The sequence below is a fragment of the Petaurus breviceps genome, unplaced genomic scaffold, assembly GCF_028583685.1.
Source record: "Petaurus breviceps papuanus isolate PSGF00001 unplaced genomic scaffold, PetGlider_PUasm1.0 90778, whole genome shotgun sequence".
NCBI lineage: Eukaryota > Metazoa > Chordata > Mammalia > Diprotodontia > Petauridae > Petaurus > Petaurus breviceps.
The window spans coordinates 1,709,769-1,730,636 of NW_027187343.1; the positions used below are offsets into that span (position 1 = coordinate 1,709,769).

The following is a 20,868-nucleotide window of genomic DNA, read 5'->3' on the forward strand; positions in this document are numbered from 1 at the left end:
TGGCATCCCCTCAATTTCCAATATTTTGCCACCACAAAAAAAGGCTACTATAAATACTTTTGCACATATAGGTATGCATATCCCCTTTTTATGATCTCTTTGGGGGAAAAACCTAGTAGCATATGGCTAGATTAAAGGGTATGCACAGTTTGGTTGCCCTATGCGCACAGTTCAAAATTGTTCTCCAAAATGGTTGGATCAGTTCAGTTCTCAATTATAGAAACAGTGCATTACTGTCATAATTTTCCCACATCCTCTGCAGCATTTATAATTTTCCTTTTTTTGTCACATTAACCAATTTGGTGTGGGGTGGTGTTTCAGAGTTGTTTTAATTTGCATTTCTCTCATCAAAAGTGATTTAGAGTACTTCTTCATATGCCTATAAACATTTTTGATTTCTTTATCTGAAAACTTTCTGTTCATATCATTTCAGCATTTCTCAACTGGGGAATGGTTTGTATTCTCATTAATTTGACTCGATTCTCAATATTTTTGAGAAATGAGGCCTTTATGAGAGACACTTGTAAAGATTGTTTCCCAGCTTTTTGCTTTCCTTTAAATCTTGTTTGCCTTAGCTTTGTTTGTACAAAAGCTTTTCAATTTAATATGATCAAAATTATCTATTCTACATTTTGTAATGCTCTCTATCACTTGTTTGGTCATGAATTCTTCCTCTTCTGATAAATATGACAGGTAGATTATTCCTTGTGTTTCTAATTTGATTGCTTCCTTGTCTATGGTACCTTAGCAAAATGTAGTTTCATTCCTTATCTCTTTTAATTATGTCTAATTTTGCTTTTAATTTGTCTAAGATCAGGACTAGAACTCCTGCTTTATTTACTTAAGCTGAAGCACAATAGATTTTGCTCTAGCCCCTTATCTTTACTCCACGTTTGTCTCTCTGCTTCAAGTATGTGTCTTGTAAGCAACATATTCTAGGATTCTGCTTTTTGATCTGCTTCAGTACCTACTTCTATTTTATGGGAAAATTCATCCCATTTACATTTGATTACTATCAGTGTATTTTCCTCCAACCTATTCTTCCTCTTGTTCGTTCTCTTTCCGTTCACCCTTTCCCACCTCACCAGTGTTTTGCTTTTGTCTACTACTTCTCCTGACCTGCTGTCCCCTCTTTCAGTCCCCATCATTTCAATATTCAAATGTGTATATTATTCCATTTTAAGTCAATACTGATGACAGTAAAGTTCAAGCAATATGCATCACTGCCCCCCCCATCTTCCCTTCTGCTATAATAGGTCTTTCTTGCCTATTTCTTGTGAGATAATTTACCCCATTCTACCTCTTACTTCCTTCTTGTACCCTGTGTACAGCTCTTTCTCATCCCTTAATTGTTTTATGTCATTTCCTCAAATTCACCTTACACCCATTACCCTCTATGTATATTCCTTCTATCTCTACTGTGAGTGATACAATTTTTAATAGTTACAAGAATCATCTTCCCATGTAGAGACGTAAACAGTTTAGCTCTACTGAATCCCATTTATTTTCTTGCTCTTTTTATCTATTTATGCTTTTCTTGGGTCTTGATACTGGATGTCAAATTTTTGGTTTACTTCTCACCTCCTTATGAAGGCTTGAAATCCTTCTATTTCATTGAATCATCATATTTTTCCTTGATGTGTTTATGCTTAATTTTGCCAGGTAAGGGATTCTTGGTTGTATTACTAGCTCCCTTGCCCAAGTCCTGTGTGATCCTGATTGTGATTCCCCAATAATAGAACTGCTTTTTTCTGGCCACTTAATAGTATTTTTTCCTTGCCCTGATAGTTCCGAAATTTGGTTGTAATGTTCCTTGGGGTGTTTCTTTGCGGATCTCTTTCCAAAGGAAATTGGTGCTTTATTTCAATACCTATTTTTCCCTCTGGTTCTAGGACATCAGGGCAGTTTGCCACGATATTTTCTTAAAAGATACTGTCCAGGTACTCTTTTTGATTAAGGCTTTCAGATAGTTCAGTGATTCTGATATTGTCTCTCCTGCATCTATATTCCAGGTCAGTTGTTTTCCCATGAGGTATTTGACATCTTCTTCCGTTTTTTTTCATTCTTTGGAATTTGTTTGATTAATTCATGATGTCACACAGAGTTATTAGCTTTCACTTGCCCAACTGTAATTTTTTTTAAGATGTTGTTTCCCTCAATTAGCTTTTGTACATTCTTTTTCATTTGGTAAAATGTACTCTTAAAGGAGCTGTTTTCTTCAGTGGATTTTTGAATCTTCTTTACCATTTGGCCAATTCTACTTTTAAAACAGTTTTCCAAGCTGTTGAGTCTTTTTTCATAGTTGTCTTGCATCACTTTCATTTCTTTTCCCAATTTTCCTTCTACCTCTCTTATATTATTTTTAAGCTCCCTTTTGAGCACTTCCATGAGTTCTTTCTGGGCTTGAGACCACTTCCTCATTCTTCTTTGGGGTTTTGCCCATAGATGTTTTGACACTGTTGTCCTCTTCTGAGTTTGTGTCACCATAACTTTCTATAGTCATACTCTTTTTTCTGTTATTTTTTGTTCACCTTTTTTTTGTGGCCTTTTTCCTTTCTTTTAAATTTGATTTCTGCTCCCAGGGTGGAAGGGCTTCTGTCTCAGGCTTCTTCTGTCAGTGGCTGGAGTCCTGTAATGGGAATGGGAATTTGGAGATCTTCTCTGCCCCTTAATAGACCTAGGGGAAAGTTTGAAGACCTCCCCTGCTTTGAAAGTAAACTCTGCCCCCTAATAGGCTGAATGTAATCACATGGAGCTTGTGATGGAGGGAATTTGCTGAAGTGTGCAGCAGAGCCCACAGGAAGCTTCCTTGCTGTGAAGATAAACTCTGCTCCCTAATAGGCTGAATGTAGTCACATGGAGCCTGTGGTGGGAGGAATTTGCTGAAGGGAAGCAGAGCCCACAGGAAGTTGGGAGTCAGAGCCAGCCAGATGGTGGGAGAGAGAGAAGGTTGAGGCAAGGAGATAAGAGAGGTTTGTGAGCAAATAATTGATCTTGTATTGGTTTGTGGGAAGGCTGAAGGATGCTATGGCTCTCAGCATTACTATAGCTTCTGAATATCTTTGGTACTATGATGGAATTGGCTTACTGGTTTTGGAATTGAGTTTTCTGGTGTCTAAATAAATGTTTCAGTTCTGTCCTCTATCTGGAGAATTTGGTATATTTTGCAATCAAATATCATGTGATACTTATAGTCATGGTGTTTATTGTGATCATGGGTGCTGTAAATATTACATTGGCACTACAAGGCCTTGGTTTTTTACCTAGTGCTCCACTGATGTTGACCTGAGGCCCATAGACACCCTCAAGTCTGGTGCTGTGTTGAGAGGTTTGGGTGTGAAGTGGCTGGCTCTGCTGGAGGTTGTAGGGATCCGGCAGCTTACCTGGTTTTCAGCTGGGATGCTAGTGGTGTTGTCTGGCATGTGCTGCGAACAGGTGGAGTGTTTCTGCATTTTCTTGCAGTTGCATTAAAGAACGTGGAGGTCTGGACCCTGAAGGATGCTTGTTTGTCCTGGGCTGTGCTGAAGCATGGTATGGCCTCCAGAAGATGCCCATCTGCCCTGGGCTGTACTGAAACAGAGGCCCCCTGATTGCATAGGGCTACACTGAAGCACATGGTGGTTCTCAAAGCTGTAATCTGCTGGTTCACCTGGCTATGCTAAGACACATGAGGGGTCCTGGTGTTGACACTGGCCTGCTCCACCACAGTAGCAATCAGGATCTCCTGCTGGTTTGACAAGGTGGGGCTTGCTGGGATTCTTCCTGTCCTAAAATGCATGCCCCTTTTAGCTGAGTGAGATGGATCTTTCTTACCAATTCTCCAAGTATCCCAGGCTAAAAAACTTCTCCATCCCATCTTTCTGCTGTGTCTGCTGATACAGGATTTGTTCTGGGGTATTATTTTATGGTTGTTTTGAGGAGAACATGGGAAAGCTACAGAGATTTATTGCTTATTCCACATCTTGACTTCCACCTTCATTCTAATAATTCTTAAATCATCTCTCATCCATCTACTTTCCATGTCAGTTGGTTTTCCAATGAGATAATTCATGTTTTCTTCATTTTTTTTCATTCTTTTGATTTTGTTTCATTATTTCTTGATGTTTCATGTAGTCATTAGCTCCCACCTGCTCAATTCTAATTTGTTTTAAGATTTTTAAAGTTTTGAGTTCCAAATTCTATTCCTCCCTTCCTCTCTTCCCTCTTCTCTGAGATGGTAAGCAATGAAATATAGACTGTACATATGAAATTATGTAAAACATTTCCATATTAGTAATTTCATATGAAAAGACTCAAAAGAAAAAATGAAAAAAAGAAAGGTGAGAAAGAGCATGTTTCATTATGCATACAAACAATATCTGTTCTTTCTCTAGAGATGGAGAGTGTGCTTCATCATTAGTACTTTGGGATTATGTTAGATCATTGTCCAATTCTAATTTTTAAGAAATTATTTTGTTCAGTGAGTTTTTGTACCTTCTTTTCTATTTGGCCAAGTCTGTTTTTTAGGGAGTTCTTCCCTCCAGTGGATTTTTGTGCCTCTTTTATCATGTGACAAATTCTTGTTTTTAAGGTGTCATTTTTTGCAGTCTGCCTTCTTTGCCAAGTTGTTAACCTTTCCCAAGACCTTTTATAACACTCTCATTTATTTTCCCAAGTTTTCCTCTACCTTTCTTATTTCACTTTTAAAATTCTTTTTGAGTTCTTTCAGGAATTTTTGGGGCCTGAGAACAATTCACATTTTTCTTTGATGCTTTTGATGTAGCTAGTTTTGAACTGGTTGTCTTCTGAATTTCAGACTAGATTAACTTTCACCACAGTAATTTTCTGTGGTCAGGTTCTTTTTGTTGTTATTGGTTTGTTCATTTTTCTAGCTTATTTCTTAAATTTCGAATTTACATGTTGTTGTTGGGTTTTGTTTTTTTTTTGGTGTAGCTGTTTTCAGTTCAGGGTGGGGGAGGAAGGGGTATCTGTAAGTTTTCAGTTATTCCTGATTCATATGATCTAAGGAGAGGTGTGTTTACTATTCTCCTGGCTTATGGTCTTTTCTTTCTTTTTTTCTTTCTGTTTTTTTGTTTCTTCCTTCCTTCCCTCCTTCCATCCTTCTATTTTCAATTCATGGAAAAATAAGCATTTTCATAACAGAGTACAATAAAAAGATGAGTTATTCAATATGGGACTAGAAATGCTAGCTTTAGCAATAGGAGGAGAAAAAGAAACTGAAGGAATTAGAACAGACAAAGAAGAAACTGTTATCACTCTTTGAAGATGATGTGATGATATACTTAGAAAATCCTAAAGAATCAAGTAAAAAACTACATGAAATAATAAATAACTTTAGCAAAGTTGTAAGATATAAAATAAACACACATAAATCATCGGCATTTCTATATATCACTAACAAAGCCCAATAGAAAGAGAAATTCCATTTAAAGTTACTGTAGACATTATAAAATACTTGGGAGTCTACCTGTCAAAACAAACCCAGAAACTATATGGACACAATTACAAAACACTTTTCACACAAATAAAGTCAGATCTAAATAACTGGAAAAACATCAGCTCCTTGTGAGTAGGTGTAATAGTAATGTAATTTTGAATTTCAAGATCCCTTTGTGTTGGCAAAAATAGCAGGTACTTAACACTTAGTAACTGATCAAGCCTCTGATTGAACAGAAGGTATGAACTCCTGCCCCTTGTTACTGATGTAACAGGAAGTTGGCTGAAGGAAGTGACTTAGGTAATACTGTATAAAAGAAAAGCCCCAGAGAGGCACAGTCAGAATTTCCTTGAGACTGAGATCTGGTGGCAGAACTGCTACAGAAGAATGGGGAACTGAGTCCTGAAAACTTGTCTTGGTGGAGCTTCTTCTGAACAGGATCCCAGAAGCCCAGAGCCAAGAGGCCAGGAGCCAGGAGCCAGGAACCTGGAATCTGGAGCTAGGAGCCCTGGAGCCCAGGAGCCAGGAGCCCAGGTGACTGAAGCATGACCAGGATGCTGACACTTTGTTTGTGGCTTGGTTGAGCCTTGAATTCCTTGGGGCAGAAATAGTGAAGGAGTTGACATGGACCAGACCCTGTGAACGCCAGTGTGGAGCAGGACCTGCCCAGAAAGCTGGTCAAGGAACTGGGAGCTGTCTGCCACTGAATCCAGGTAGAATCTGGGACCATGGAAGGGGATCCAGGGAATCTGAGAACAGGCCCCAAGTCAAGATGAAGAAAAGACCTCTCCTTGGGTACTGAGTAATTATGTAATTATAGTTTACTAGTGACCTAGGAGGTGGAGGATTTTGTGTATGATACTTAGTAAGATTTTACTGAACAAGTGACTGTACTTTGAGTACTTTGACTATTGCTACCAATTAGTAACTGACTGAGTTAATCAAGACTTTGCCCCAAGAGTGGAAGATTTTGAGACAACTGATTAGTGACTAATTGAGTTAATCAAGACTTTGCTCCAAGAGTGGAAGACTTTGATGTGTACTTTGATACTACTGAAAAGTGACTGATGGAATTAACTTAAGAGTGACTATTTTACTTTGAGACTATGTTGTGAATATTATATTGTGATTTTCTGTGATAAGTTGAAATATGGTGAATGCTGTATGTTGAATTATGCTGTACCTTGATTTTCCATGGATGTTTTGCTTTTGTTATGGAATAAATAGAAGGATCACTATACTGAGTAATCAGAATCTTTAAAAAGCTGTTCACAGTAGCAGTTCTTCTGGAAAGCTTCTGTGCATGGCATTACAGTAGGTCAAGGTAATATAATAAAAATGACATTTCTACCTAAATTAATGTACTTATTCAACAAAACTATCCAAAAACCATCTTATAGAGCTAGAAAAATGATATCAAAATTCATCTGGAAGAGGGGCAGCCTGGTAGCACAGCGAGTAAGAGCACTGGCTCCAGTGTCCAGATGACCTGGGATTGAATTCGGGCTCAGACACTTAGCATCCACCCAGAAACACCTGGCCATGTAACCTTGAGCAAGTTACTTAACCCCAATTGCTTTAAAAAAAATTCATCTGGAAGAACAAAAGGTCCAGAATATCAAGGGAATTAATGAAAAGAAATGCTAGGGAAGGTGGCCTCGCCATACCAGATCTTGTACTATAAAGCAGCAAACATCAAAACTACTTGGTAGTGGCTAAGAAATAGAGGGGTAGATCAGTGGAATACATTAGGTACACAGGATACAGTAGTCAATGATTACAGTAATCTACTGTTTGATAAACCCAAAGACCCCAGCTTCTGGAATATAAACTCACTATTTGACAAAAAATGCTTGGAGAACAGGAAAATAGTATGACAGAAACTGGGCATAGACCAATGTCTGTACACCAAAATAAAGTCCAAATGGGTACACAATTTAGCTATAAAGGCTGATATCAATAAATTAGGGGAGTAAGGAATAGTTTATCTGTCAGATTTATGGAGAATGAAGGAATTTATGACCAAACAAGAGATAGAGAACAACGTGAAATGCGAAATGGATAATTTCGATGACATTAAATTTAAAAGTTTTTGCACAAAGTTAATACACTCAAGATTAGGAGGGAAGCAGAAAACTGGGAAAGAATTTTTACAACTAGTGCCTCTGATAAAGTCTTCATTTCTAAAATATAAAAAAATAGAAGTGAGTCAAATTTACAAGAATACAAGTTATTCTCCAATTGATAAATGTTCAAAGAATATGAACAGGTATTATTCAGAGAAAGAAATTAAAGCTACCTATAGTCAGATGAAAAAATGCTCTAAATCACTATCGATTAGAGAAATTCAAATCAAAACAACTCTGAGTGAGACCACATCACACCTATCAGACTGGCTAACACAACAAAACAGGGAAATAACATATACTGGGAGAAGATGTGGGAAAGTTGGAACACTAATTCATTATTGTTGGAGTTGTGAGCTGATCTAAACATTCTGGAGAGCAATATGGATCTATGCTTAAAGGGATATAAAAATGTACATACCCTTTGACCCAGCAATACCACTTCTAGGGCTACAGCCCAAAGAGATAACAGAAATGGGAAAAGGACCCATATGCTGTAAAGTCAAGCATGAGCAGCTTTCCAGAGGACTGCTGTTGTGAATAGCTTCAAGGTTCTGATTACACAGTACAGAGAATTCTCTATTTATTCTGTAACAAATCCGAGGAAAACATTCAAAGAAAAGTACAGCATTCAGAATTTTTTAACTTCACAACTTATCACTAAAATGGCTACATAGTTTTCACCAAAGTGGTCACATAGTTTTAAACAAAGTACATTCATTTAGTCAATCACAAAGTCCTTAATTCAATCACAAAGCAAAAAGTCAAACTCCTCCACCCATGGGGTACAATTAGGTTACAATTTCATCAGTCACTACTCAGTACTCTCTTAAGGGATGGTGGAAAGTACAAAGGCCATCCACCCCTAGGTCACAAGTGAGTTACAATCTCATTAGTCAGCATTAAATACCAAAGGAGAAGTCTTTTCATCTTGACTTGAGGCAGGTTCTCAGCTTCCAGGGTTCTTCTTCCATGGTACCTGAATCCACCAAACTGTCACCTGGGTTCAAAGGCAGGCAGCTTTGTCCAGCTCTCTGTGCAGTTCCTGTTCCATATTAAAACTCACAGTACCCAGTCTACCTCAAGTCCTTCACAGTTTCTGTTCCTGGGAAGTCAAAGCTTAACAAAGCCACAGACAGACAAAGTACTGACACCACAGTCATGGTTCCTCTGGCAGCTCTGGCTGGCCCTCAGAAGAAGTTCTGCCACCACAAGTTCTGTTCTCAAAATTGAAATTACTTTCTCCAGCCTGGGTCTCTCCTCCCCAGCCTCCAGTTGCTTTCTCCAAGAAGTTATGCTCTCAGTTCTCATTTCTCTTCTCAGTTCTTCTCAATTCTCAGTTCAGTCCTCAGTCCAGCCTCCAGATGCTAGCTGTGAGAAGTTCTGGCCTCTCTCAGCTTGGGTAATACCTTATATAAGGTATTAGCTCCTCATTTTTTTGCCCCTTCCTGTTACAAAAAGAAGTTCCTCCCACTGTGGGATTCACAAGTTCTGGATCATAATTCTTGATACAATCACACTTGAAACAAGGTGCTAAGTGCTTGCCAATACAAGGGGATTTTCAAATTACATTACTATTACATATGTACAACCATATTTATTGCAGCTTTTTTTGTGGTAGTCAAGAACTAGAAATTTAAGGGATGCCCATCAATTGGGGAATGACTGAAAAAGTTGTGGTATATGAATGTAATGGAATACTATTTTGCTTTAAGAAATGATGAACAGGAGGACTTCAGAAAAACCTGGAAAGGCTTATATGAACTGATGCTGAATGAAATTAGCGGAACCAGGAGAACACTGTACACAGCCACAGTGTGTGATGACTGACTTTGATAGAATTAGCCCTTCTCAGCAATGCAAGGACCTAAAACAATTCCAAAGGACTCAAGATAGAAAATGCCATTCACATTCAGAGAAAGAACTAGGGAGTCTGAATGTGGAGTCAAGCAGCCTTTTTGTTTTGTTTTGTTTTTCTTTCTTGTGGTTCCTCTTATTTGTTTTGAATCTTCTATAAAACATGACTAATGTGAAAGTATGTTTAATGGAAATGTATGTGTTGAATCTATATCGAACTGCATGCTGTCTTGGGGAGGGAGGAGGAAATAGAGGGAGAGAAAATTAAAAACTTATGGAACTGAATGTTGAAAACTAAAAATATATAAATTAACTTAAAAAATAGATGATAGCACACGAAACTGCAAACCTACAACATAGCACTTGCTATTCCCTCCAAATATACAACAAAGTTATGATATAAATTTCTTCTCTCCCTTTCCCCCAAGGCAGGATCATTAGACACAAATACAAAAGCACTCCTTTTCTGCCCCGGAACTGTTACTAGGGTCCCCAGTCCCCTGCAGCCACAGGTTCTAGTTTGCTAGAAGTCCTCCTCACTCTGAGACTGTGATCCAGATTCTAGTATGGACAGTGCAAAAGAGTTCTGCACCCAAGGCCAGCAAATATACTCCTGTAATCTCCTTCTGACCAATAGTATGATTCCTTATTTCTGTGGGTTGAGAGCTCTGGAAGCTATTGCTGCCACCGCTGATTCAATCATCCCCTGTATCCTGCTACTTGTTTGCTGGGGCCCAGTCGACACTGGTGCAGCCTGTGCTCCACTCACTCTCACTCCATTGAAAAAGACCTTTCCTGTTGATCTTCTGAGCTGTATTAGGTTGCAAAGTTGTTTCACTCCACTCCTTTGTGGCTTCTGCCACTACAGAATTCATATTGAGGCATTATTTAAAGTTGTTTGGAATGGAAATTGTGAGAGCTCAGGTGACTCACTGCCTTTTTTCTGCCATCTTTGTTCTGTCCCCAAACTCCTATTTTTCTAAATAGTTTTCCTATATTCCAAAATTCTGCTTTTTCATGTAAATTATTATTTCTTAAAGATACTTGGAAATTTTAAAAACAGAATATGAAATGTTCTTTACATCTCAGCTTAAATGCTGTTTTAAAAGATAAATGGGCTTAATGGGTGATTTCAGAAATTCATTTCCATATATACATGTTATTTTGGGAGAGGAAGGAAGGATACAACATATGAAATTTTAAATTTGCATTGCATTTTAAAAGTCAGAAAAAATATATTAAGAATATTAAATTATAACACTTTCAAAGTACTTTCAGGTCAGAAAATTATATAGAAATTTTATTTTTATTCCTCTTGATTTTTTCTATCCAACACACTTATTTAAAGTGCTTAGAGTACACAATCTAATTTTCAAGAAAATGAGGACTTTCAGAATAAAAAGGACATCTGCAAATGCAGAAGGTGTGTGCTAAGCAGAATAGCTTGGCTAAAGCCAAGAGTACGTGAAAGAGCATTACCAGATAAGACTGGACTGAAGGCTTAGGTCCTTACTATATCTTCTATCAGAGGCTTAGACTTTTTGTTGGTAAACTGTGAGTAGACGCTGAAGCAGGGCAGTGGAGATATGAAATAGTTTAAATATGCTATCTGAAAAAGTTGGAGAATTCAGAAAGATACGAAAACAAAATCTCGGTTTTTTACCTTATTAAGATCTTCTCTTTCTTGCTTTAGCATTTTTATTTGTTTCTCCGAAGCCTTGATTTGTCTAGAAGCATCATCTAGTTCTCGCCTCATAGAACTAGCTTCTTCCAATTGTTGTTCTAGATGATCAGAATCTAAAATGAAAGATATCATTCCTTTGTAAACAGCATAATATAATTATTCACAAAAATCAAAGATTTTAAAATGTTTTGTACATTTTATTTTAAACTTAAATAGAAAATAAGAAAAAGAAATTTTGTGTGTATGTATACATATGTATATATAAATATGTGTGTATAAAAATATATGCACACACATACATAGACATATACTGATATACACATATAAACAAATACATACAACACACATATATATATACCTGCACATACACACACTCACACACATATATATATAGAGTTATCTATAATTATACTTATAGACATATGGATGCATATTTATCTATGTAAGACTGTAATATACTTATCCTCTGTTTCTCTGAGTGCAGATAAGCTCTTCTTTCCTAAGTCCAAGTCTTTCCATATTTTTCCAAATCCACCAACTCGTCATTTCCTACACCATACTAATATTCCAACCTTATACTGTCTAGTTCAGGGATGAGGAACCTTCTGCCTAGAAGACACAGGTGGCCCTCTTGGTCCTCCAATGTAGTCCTTTAACTGAATTCAAACTTCACAAAACAAATCACCTTAATAAAAGGATTTCTTCTGTAAAATTTGCACTCAGTCAAAAGGCTATACCCAAGGACCCAGAAGACCACATATGGCTTTTGAGGATGCGGTTCCCCACCCCTGGTAGTCGTTTTAAATATTTCAAATCAATGTTGATGAATATGGCTGACACAGTGTAGTTTACCTATTTTTCTCTTTTAATTAAATCTACTTTAGCTTTAACTTTATCTGAGATCATGATTTACCACCCCTGCTACCTTTTCCCTAACAAATTCTTCTCCTGATCTTTATTTTGTTTGGGTGTATATCTCTTATTTCCTATCCCTCCTGACTTCTCTACTTTACTTGTACCTACAACCTTGCCCTCCTATTACTTAACCTATCCCCCTCCAAGAATCCCTCCTTTATTCTTCTCATTCCCATTAATCTAAACACCCATCTATACCCCCCTTTAACCTATTCCCTCATACTCCCCTTTAAAGATCCTTCCCTTATCCTCTCCCCCTCCCTATCCCCTTAGCATTATATTTCTTTCTGAATTAAAAAAAACAACAACCCTTTTATACTCTCCTGGATATATATGTATTGTTCCCCCTTGAAACTATTCCTGATGAAACCAGAACAACCCTCCTCCCCCTTCTAATTCCTCTGTATCTGTTCTTCCTCTCGCAACTCATTTGTACAAGATATTTACTATTTTTAGCTGTTCCTAAACAGTTTTACTTTTTAAAATCATATCATACTCAGTTCTACCCTAATTTTTCTTATGAACTACCCAACTACTAATAACAATTTTGGACATAAGTTTTACTTTACTTCTAAACAAGGTAAACAGTTTGTCCTTATTGAGTCCCTTGTAATTAGACTTTGTTATATACCTCATATTTCTCTTTGCTCTTGTATGTCAAATCTATCAAGTTCATTGTTGCTTTTTTTTTTAAAGAAAATCCTCAAAGTCTGACAATTCAATAAATGTCTCTTTTTTTGTGTGCTTTTTGGAGGGCAATTGGGGTTAAGTAACTTGCCCAAGGTTACACGGCTAGTTTTTTTGTGTGGGTGTTAAATGTCTAAGGCCGGAACTGAACTCGGGTCCTCCTGACTCTGGGGCCAGCACATTACTCATTGCACCACCTAGCCGCCCCATGTCCATTTTTTTTCATTCAGGATTATGTTTAGCTTTACTACATATTATATTTTCAATTGGATTCCCAGTTATTTTGCTCTCCAATATACAGTGTTCTAAATCCTGTGGGTTTTAAGTGACACCACTGCTACGTGATTCTAATTGTGGTGCCACCATATGTAAATTTTTTTTCTTGCTGAACATAATATTTTCTCCTTGACCTGGGGTTTCAGGATCTGGCTATGATATTCCTATGGGTTTTCCTCATAGTATCTCTTTCAGGTGGTAATCAGTGGAATTTTTTCTATTTTTAGCTTCCCCTCTTATTCTAATGCTTCAGAACAATTTTCTTTGGTTATTTCGTGTATTGTTGTATTAAGATTCTTTTTCTGATTGTAACTTTCAGTTAGTTCAATTATTCTTATGTTTTCTCTTCTTGATATGTTCTCCAGATCAGTTGTTTTTCTTTTGACATATTTTACATTCTCTTCTATTTTTTCATATTTCATATTTTGTTTTATTATTCCTCGATCTCTTATGACTTTGCTGGCTTCCCCTTGTCCAATTCTGATTTTTCAAGGAGTTGTTTTTTTTCCTTAAGAATATGGGTCTCCTTTTCTAATCGGCTGACTTTCCATACTCTTCTTGTCTTTCTTTTTTACCTCAATCTCTTTCATTTGGTTTTTAAAGTTCTTCTATGAATTCTTTTTGGGCAGGTACCCATTTGACTTTATTCTTTGGGGTAGAATAGGATTTCTTCACTTCAGTATCCTTCTCTGAAGATGAACCCCAATCTTAGGTATTCCCCTAGTAACTTTCTATTGCTGAATTCTTTCTCTTTTGGCTCCTCTTTTTTTATTATTTGTAACAGGGTTTTTTGTTTTTTTTTTGTAACACAGGCCTGAAACAGAAACCAAGACCTCCAGCTGCCAGTAATTGCCCATAGCCAGCCATGTCTCTGTTTCACTGCTTCTGCACTCACTGGACATATGCTGGTTCCATATCACCTAGGGACATATCTCTGCAGCACAACTGGGTCTGGTGTTCCCTGTCAGCAGATGTTCCCTCAATCTTCCCCAGCTCAGATGCCCAACTCCCCTCACTGTCCTGGGTTTTGTGGAAGTTTTTGTGATAGAGGTTGAGGGTACCTCCCAAGCCAGCTAACCCCAGGGTTCACTGCTTGTTGTTTAAGTGGAACTAATCTGGAGTTGGTTACACTTCACAGGGACCAAACTTCATCCTGGGATTTTTCTTGAGATCTTCTCTGACTGTCCCAGGAGGACCACTGTTCTGCCCCTACTCTTATCTATTTTTTTTTTACCAGTCTATATTTGCTCTAAGGCATTATTTTATCTGGTTTGTAGGGGGCATCTGGAGGGCTTGGAATTTCCTGATCTACTCCACCATATTCCCAGAATCCTCTCTTAAAATTTCTTTATTTAAAGGGAATGCTGAAGTTAGACACAGGGATGCCACATGAAATTACATGATAAAATGAAATGCTTATTATTCCATTGCTAAATAACATAGCAACATAGCTTTAAGGCATGAATAATAAACATGATTTAAATACAAAGAACACTGAATTTTAAGTATGAGGTCATAGGCTAAAATCTTTGTACAAGTCCTTTGACTTCTTCAGGCCTCAGTTTTTTCATTTGTGAAAAGAAAGAATAGGCCCAGATGATATTGTAAGATCACTTCTACCTCCAAATTCTAGGTCACTAAATATTAGGTTTTAGTATATCATTAAGAAGAAAATATTTAGTGATTCTTAAACATTAAAAATCCATAAACCAAGTTCTATTCTTTAGAGTTGGTAATAAGTACACATAACAAATGAATTTATTTATTTATTTAAATTCAATAAGTATTCATTATGTGAAAGGTCTGAGCAAGGTGCTAGGGATATAAAGACAGACAAACAAAACAAACAGTTATTAACCTTAACAACCATACATTCTACTGGGGGATAGACTATATAAATAGTAAGTAATCATAAGGAAAGAAGAAAATAAGCATTTATTAAGCACTTACAATGTGCCAGGCATTATGCTAATCACCAGTGATAAAAATATAAGCAAAAAAGACAGTCCCTGCCCTCAAAGATCTTTTATTTTTGGGGGTTTTTTGCTTGTTTTTGTTTTTTGCTTTTTGGAGGGGAAAAGTAGGGCAGTTGGGGTTAAGTGACTTGCCCAAGGTCACACGGTTAGTTTTTGTGTTAAGTATCTGAGGCCGAATTTGAACTCAGATCCTCCTGACTCCAGGCCTGGTGCTCTATTCACTGCGCCACCTAGCTGCCCCTAAAGATCTTATATTTTAATGGGAGAAAACAACACACAAAAAGTGAAAAAGGGGCATGGAGTTGGGAGAGGAAGGTACCTGGCATAGGAATGAAGGCCACCTGACCTTGGTCCTTCCACAGAATGGAGGATCCTGGAAAAACTCATTAATGGGAAGAGGATGGACTTATGATGAAATAGTCAAGAGTGAGCAGATCAAGAGTAAGGATGCCTCAAGCAATGAGGAAAGTATAAGATAATAAGGAAGTAGCACTACCAATTATGAGAACTGAAGAAATATTTCCCATAGAATTGACACTGAAATTAATTTTTTAAAAAGCCAAGAATTCTAAGAGATAGAAATGAAGAGGTAATATTTTACAGCACTGGAGAAGAATGATGAATTTGAGAAATGGTGAATAGATCAGTTTCAATGTAACATCACATGAAAATGAGTAATGTGAAATAAGTCTAAAAGGTATACTCAAGCAAATTGTAAAGGGTTTTAAATGCCAAGGTGAGGAGTCTGTATTTTATCTAGAGACAACATTAAGCTATGGAAGATTCTCGAGCAGAGAATTGCTAATTAGAATTAGACCTATAGATCTAACTTCCTTTAGGAAAATTATTTTAGCAGTTGTACAATGGATGAACTAGATAGAAGGGGGAAAAGGAAATCAAGGACATCAAATAGGAGGTTACTGAAAAGGTCTAGATGAAAAGTGATAATAAAGGCTTAAACTAGGCTATAGTGATGAACAGGGAGAGAAGAGAACAAATGAAAGAGATATGTAATTATATTGACAAGATTTATCAACTAATTATGTCACTGGGTGTAAGTAACAGAAACAAGGGAAAGAGGGGAAAAGAGAAAAGGAAGAGGAAGGAACAAGAAAGGGGAGAGAAGGTATAGGGAAGGGAGAGGAGGAGAGTCTACCAAGTAATAAGTGATGCAGGAATGGAAGTCAAAAAAGAGATTCACACTAAATATACAGATTTTAAGAGCCATCAGAACAGATTTGATAACTGAATAGATGAGAGGCGAGATCACTGAGAGGTATGGAGAGAGAAAAGAAGCCACAAGTGCTGATGATAATAATTAATTTATAGATTTAGAGTTTTATCAATTGAACTAAGGAAGGGATTTGCTTTGAATTTAGAAGAGCAAAAGAACTAGAATCTCAAAGGAAGCAATGACAAAAAAGTAGGAAGGATGAGTAAATTAACATTTTAGAGACTATGTAAGCAAGAATTAAAAATAAGTGAACTCAGGTGACTAGGTGGTGCAGTGAATAGAGTACCAGCCCTGGAGTCAGGAGAAACTGAGTTCAAAACCAATCTCAGACACTTAACACAAAAACTAGCCATGTGACCTTGGGTAAGTCACTTAACACCAACTGCCCTACCCCCCCTCTCCAAAAAGCAAATATAATAATAATAATAATAAAATAACATATAAGATCTTTGAGGGCAGGAACCATATTTTTTGCTTAAGTTTTTAGTCATGATCAAAAAAAGAGCCTAGACTTCATCTTTCAAGAAATTATCAAGCAAAATTGCCCCAATATTCTAGAACCAGAGGGCAAAATAGAAATTGAAAGAATTCACCAATCGCCTCTTGAAAAAGATCCCAAAAAGAAAACTCCTAGGAATATTATAGCCAGATTCCAGAGTTCCCAGGTCAAGGAGAAAATACTGCAAGCAGTCAGGAAGAAACAATTTGAGTATTGTAGAAACACAATCAGGATAACACAAGACCTAGCAGTGGAATAGGATGGAGGGAAATATAGTCTTTTACAATATAACTACTATGGAAATGATTTGGGTAACTACAGATATACAATCTATATGGAATTGCTTACCTTCCCAGTGGGGGTAGGTGAGGAAGGAAGAAGGGAAAAAATATGGAACCCAAAGGTTTTTTTTTTATTAATTTTTTTTTTAATTAAGCAATTGAGGTTAAGTAACTTGCTCAAGGTTACATGGCCAGTTATTTCTGGGTGTCGTGCTAAGTATCTGAGCCCGGATTCGATCCCCAGGTCATCCCGACACTGGGGCCGGTGCTCTTACTCGCTGAGCCACCTGGCTGCTCCTTGAACCCGAAGTTTTAAAAACAAATGTTTAAAATTTTGTTTTTCAAATGCAACTGGGAAATAAGATATACAGGTACTGGGGTATAGAAACCCATACTGCCCTACTAGAAAGTTAGGGGGGGGGGTAATGGGGGAGGATAAGAGAGAACAGATTAGGGGAAGGGGTATTCAGTAGGCTTGCTATTTTGAGGTAGGGGTAGGGGAAAGACAGGGAGAAAAAAATTGTAACTCAAAATCCTGTGGAAATGAATGCTGAAAACTAAAAATTAATTATTTTTTTAAAAAGGAAGAAAAACCATAGATAAAAAAAATCTTTTACACCTGTTTCTTCTCTCTTGTCCACTGTTTTGATACTTAAATGATGTTAGGCTGATTTTGCTTAGGAGCACCTACTGTATAGAAGGCACTGTGCTAAGTATCAAGGACACAAAGATGAAAGCAAAATAATTATAACCTTATATAAGGGGAGAAAATATTACACACACACACTTTTTTTCTTTCATACGTATATATAGTCAGAGGAGAAATAAGCTAGGTAGGAAGAAAACCAAAGAAGAGAATGGTGTCCTGAAAACCTAGAGAGAATAGAGCATCAAGAAGGAGATCAACATTGTCAGAGGCTGCAGAGCGGTCAAGGATGAGAACTGAAAAAAGCTACTGAATTTGGCAACTAAGATCATAGGTAACTTTGGAGAATACAGTTTCGGTGGAGTAATAATGTTAGAAGTCACATTTTCAGGGTTTAAGAAGAGAGGGACAGCAGAGTGGAGACACCTATTACAGACAGTGTTTTCCAGGAATTTATCTACAAAGAGCAGAAGGGATATAGGACAATAGTTAGCAGACATGGAAGGAACAAGTGATGATTTTTTTCAGGAAGAGGAGACTAGGGAAAGTTTGTAAGCCACAGGAAAGGAGCCAAAAGAGAAATGGAGACTGAAATTAAAAGTGTGGATGACAGAGGGGGAAATCTATTGGAAAAGATAAGACCGGATGGAATGAGATTGCTTGAACAAGTAGAGGGGTTGGCTTTGGTAAGGAATAGGCCACTTTATCGTATGAAACAGGAATGCAGGAGGAGAAAGTGGCAGAAAGTACCTGAATGAGAAAGAGGACAAGAGGAAGTTCACAGTAAATGGTTTTTTTCATTTTTCTTTCTGTATGACATGAGGCAATGATCTCAGCTGAGAGAGTAGGGGAAGATGGAGGGAGCCTTGGGAGGCCTGCGGAGGGATAAAAAGGTAGAGAGTGGGACAGTGAGTTGATAAGAGAAGTATAATAGAATTGCCTAGCATCAATGAGGGCCCAGTTGAGGTTAAGAAACATAAATTTGTAGAAGACCCAGATGGAATGGTTGAATAATGTTCTCCACCTTTTTTTAAGCAGCACATGTATAGGCATGAAGTTAAAAAATGGTGAGAGTGATCCAAAGCCGCAGTTTGGCTGGACATAATTGGGCACATTAAGCAGCTTGGGATTCAAGAGCAGACAATGTAGATTTGACCTGATTCACCAAGAAGTCAAGATGAAGGGGAGAGAATGCAGAAGAGACAGCTTGGGAGAGAATTGAGTGGTCAAGGGATTGGAAGTCATGGTCAAGATGAAAAGTCAGTGTTTATGATCGGATGAGGGAATTCCAGAATTCCAGAATTCAGGTGGCACATTGTGGATGATAGCAAGAACAATGGTATGACCATATTTGTGTGTGGCTGATCTGGGGTGGAAGAATAGCTCATGGGATGTGAGTAGTTGAGGAGCTAAGAGTATTTGAGACAGAATCAATATGTATGCTTAAGTACCCCACTTCTATAAGGGCAGGAGTTGGGGAGGAGCAAAATAACCAACTCACTGAGGAAGGAAGAGGAGTGACCTAGGGATCTATAGACAATAGATACTAAGATATTGACTGAGTGGTAGATATGAACAACATGCACCTTGAAGGAAGAGAGGTTACTGACTGATGGAGAAAGGGCTAAAACTGGAAATGATAATGGGGAGCAAGGAGTATTCCAGTTTTTCTGCCTTGATCATGAGCAGAGGTGAAGGCAGCACTAGAAAGGGTGGCCAAGGAGGTGGTCATCAGAGGAAAGCCAGTTTTTAGTAAGAGCTAATAAGGCAGAAGGATCCACAAATCAAGAACAATGTTTTAAATAACGCCATACCAGAGTCATAATCTTCAAGCTACATGCAATGAAAAGCTTTCAAAATACAGAAACCTAGTAAAACAAATAAAAATGAATAAAAACAGGAAGATGTACATATTAAAGGAAGTAATTTCAATGAGGTTTTAAGTGATCCTAAAAAGGATGAACTTATAGTTCAGTGCTTTGATTTAGTTATAATAAATAATTATTTTATCTAACTGTACAATGGTCAACAGGTCTGTAAATGAATTTATTTATTTATTTAGCTTTTTGGAGGGGGGGGGAATTGGGGTTAAGTGACTTGCCCAAGGTCACACAGCTAGTAAGTGTTAAGTCTCTAAGGCTGATTTGAACTCATATCCCTCTGATTCTGGGCTCTATTCACTGCACCACCTAGCTGCCCCACGAATTTTTTAAAATAGAAGCATAGTGACTTGTTCCTGGACCATTTTTATTTGAACTCCACTAAGCTAGATTAAAACAACAACAGTATTTTTTTTAACATCTTGGACTAGAAAAATAGAACACAATGGATTTGAAAAGAATTCAAATAAAAACTCATACAATATTACACAATATAGCATCTATCCCCCCAACATACTTATCACAATTCTGTTAAGAAAGAAGAATGATAGATTTTTTCATACTGCATGATAAACATGTTTAAAATTTATAGAACTATTTCCTAACCAGAGAAACACAACTTTACAGAAAAATAACAGATGCTAACGAGTGGACCTGGCAAATATAACTGCTTAATGTTTTATACCCAAATCAAGCTTATAAAACCATTAATGGATCTCAACATCCTCCAGGGATAATATCCACAGAAAATCAAAGAAATATGAACATCAAACTAAAAGCTAAATTGTGCAGATACATTTACAAAAATTAAGAAATTCATGAAAATAATACAAGATTAAGCCACTGCCTAAAGAAATTAAAAGAAACCCCTCTTAAACAGCCAGATTTATAGATCAATGCATATTTTGGGTAAGAATGGTAAAAATGTTCCAATAACTGAACACAACCCCACTTATACAAAAGGTAGTTATTCTGTATTAAAGAGATGAGAGATTCTCACACCACAAACACAAATCCCCTTGGAAATTCAATAAATAAAATACAAAAGAATTTAAGCGTTATTACAGACAAAACTGTAAACCATAATTATAGAACTTTTTTCTCAGTTGTTTTTCAGTTGCATCTGACTCTCTGTGACCCCATTTAGGTTTCTTTGGTTTCTTTTGCAAAGATACTAGAGTGGTTTGCCATTTCCTTCTCCAGCTCATTTTCAAGGAAACTGAGGTGTAAGTGTCTTGCCCAGGGTCAAATAGCTAGCAAATGTCTAAGGCTAGATTTGAACTCAGGAAGATAAGCCTTCCTGATTTCAGGCCTGGCAGTCTATCCACTGCACCACCTAGTTGCCCTATCTAATATAACATTGATCCACA

General features: G+C 37.3%; 1 protein-coding gene across 4 annotated transcripts in view; it reads right to left on the minus strand.

Moving 5' to 3' along the window:
- Window positions 1–20,868, minus strand: part of CDC42BPA (CDC42 binding protein kinase alpha) — a 409,866-nt gene that overhangs the window by 130,840 nt on the left and 258,158 nt on the right. For all 4 annotated transcript variants that reach the window (XM_069069123.1, XM_069069124.1, XM_069069121.1 and 1 more), the window contains exon 12: window positions 11,084–11,217. In XM_069069123.1, coding sequence (XP_068925224.1) covers window positions 11,084–11,217 — 134 coding nt within the window. The remainder of the gene's footprint in view (window positions 1–11,083; window positions 11,218–20,868) is intronic.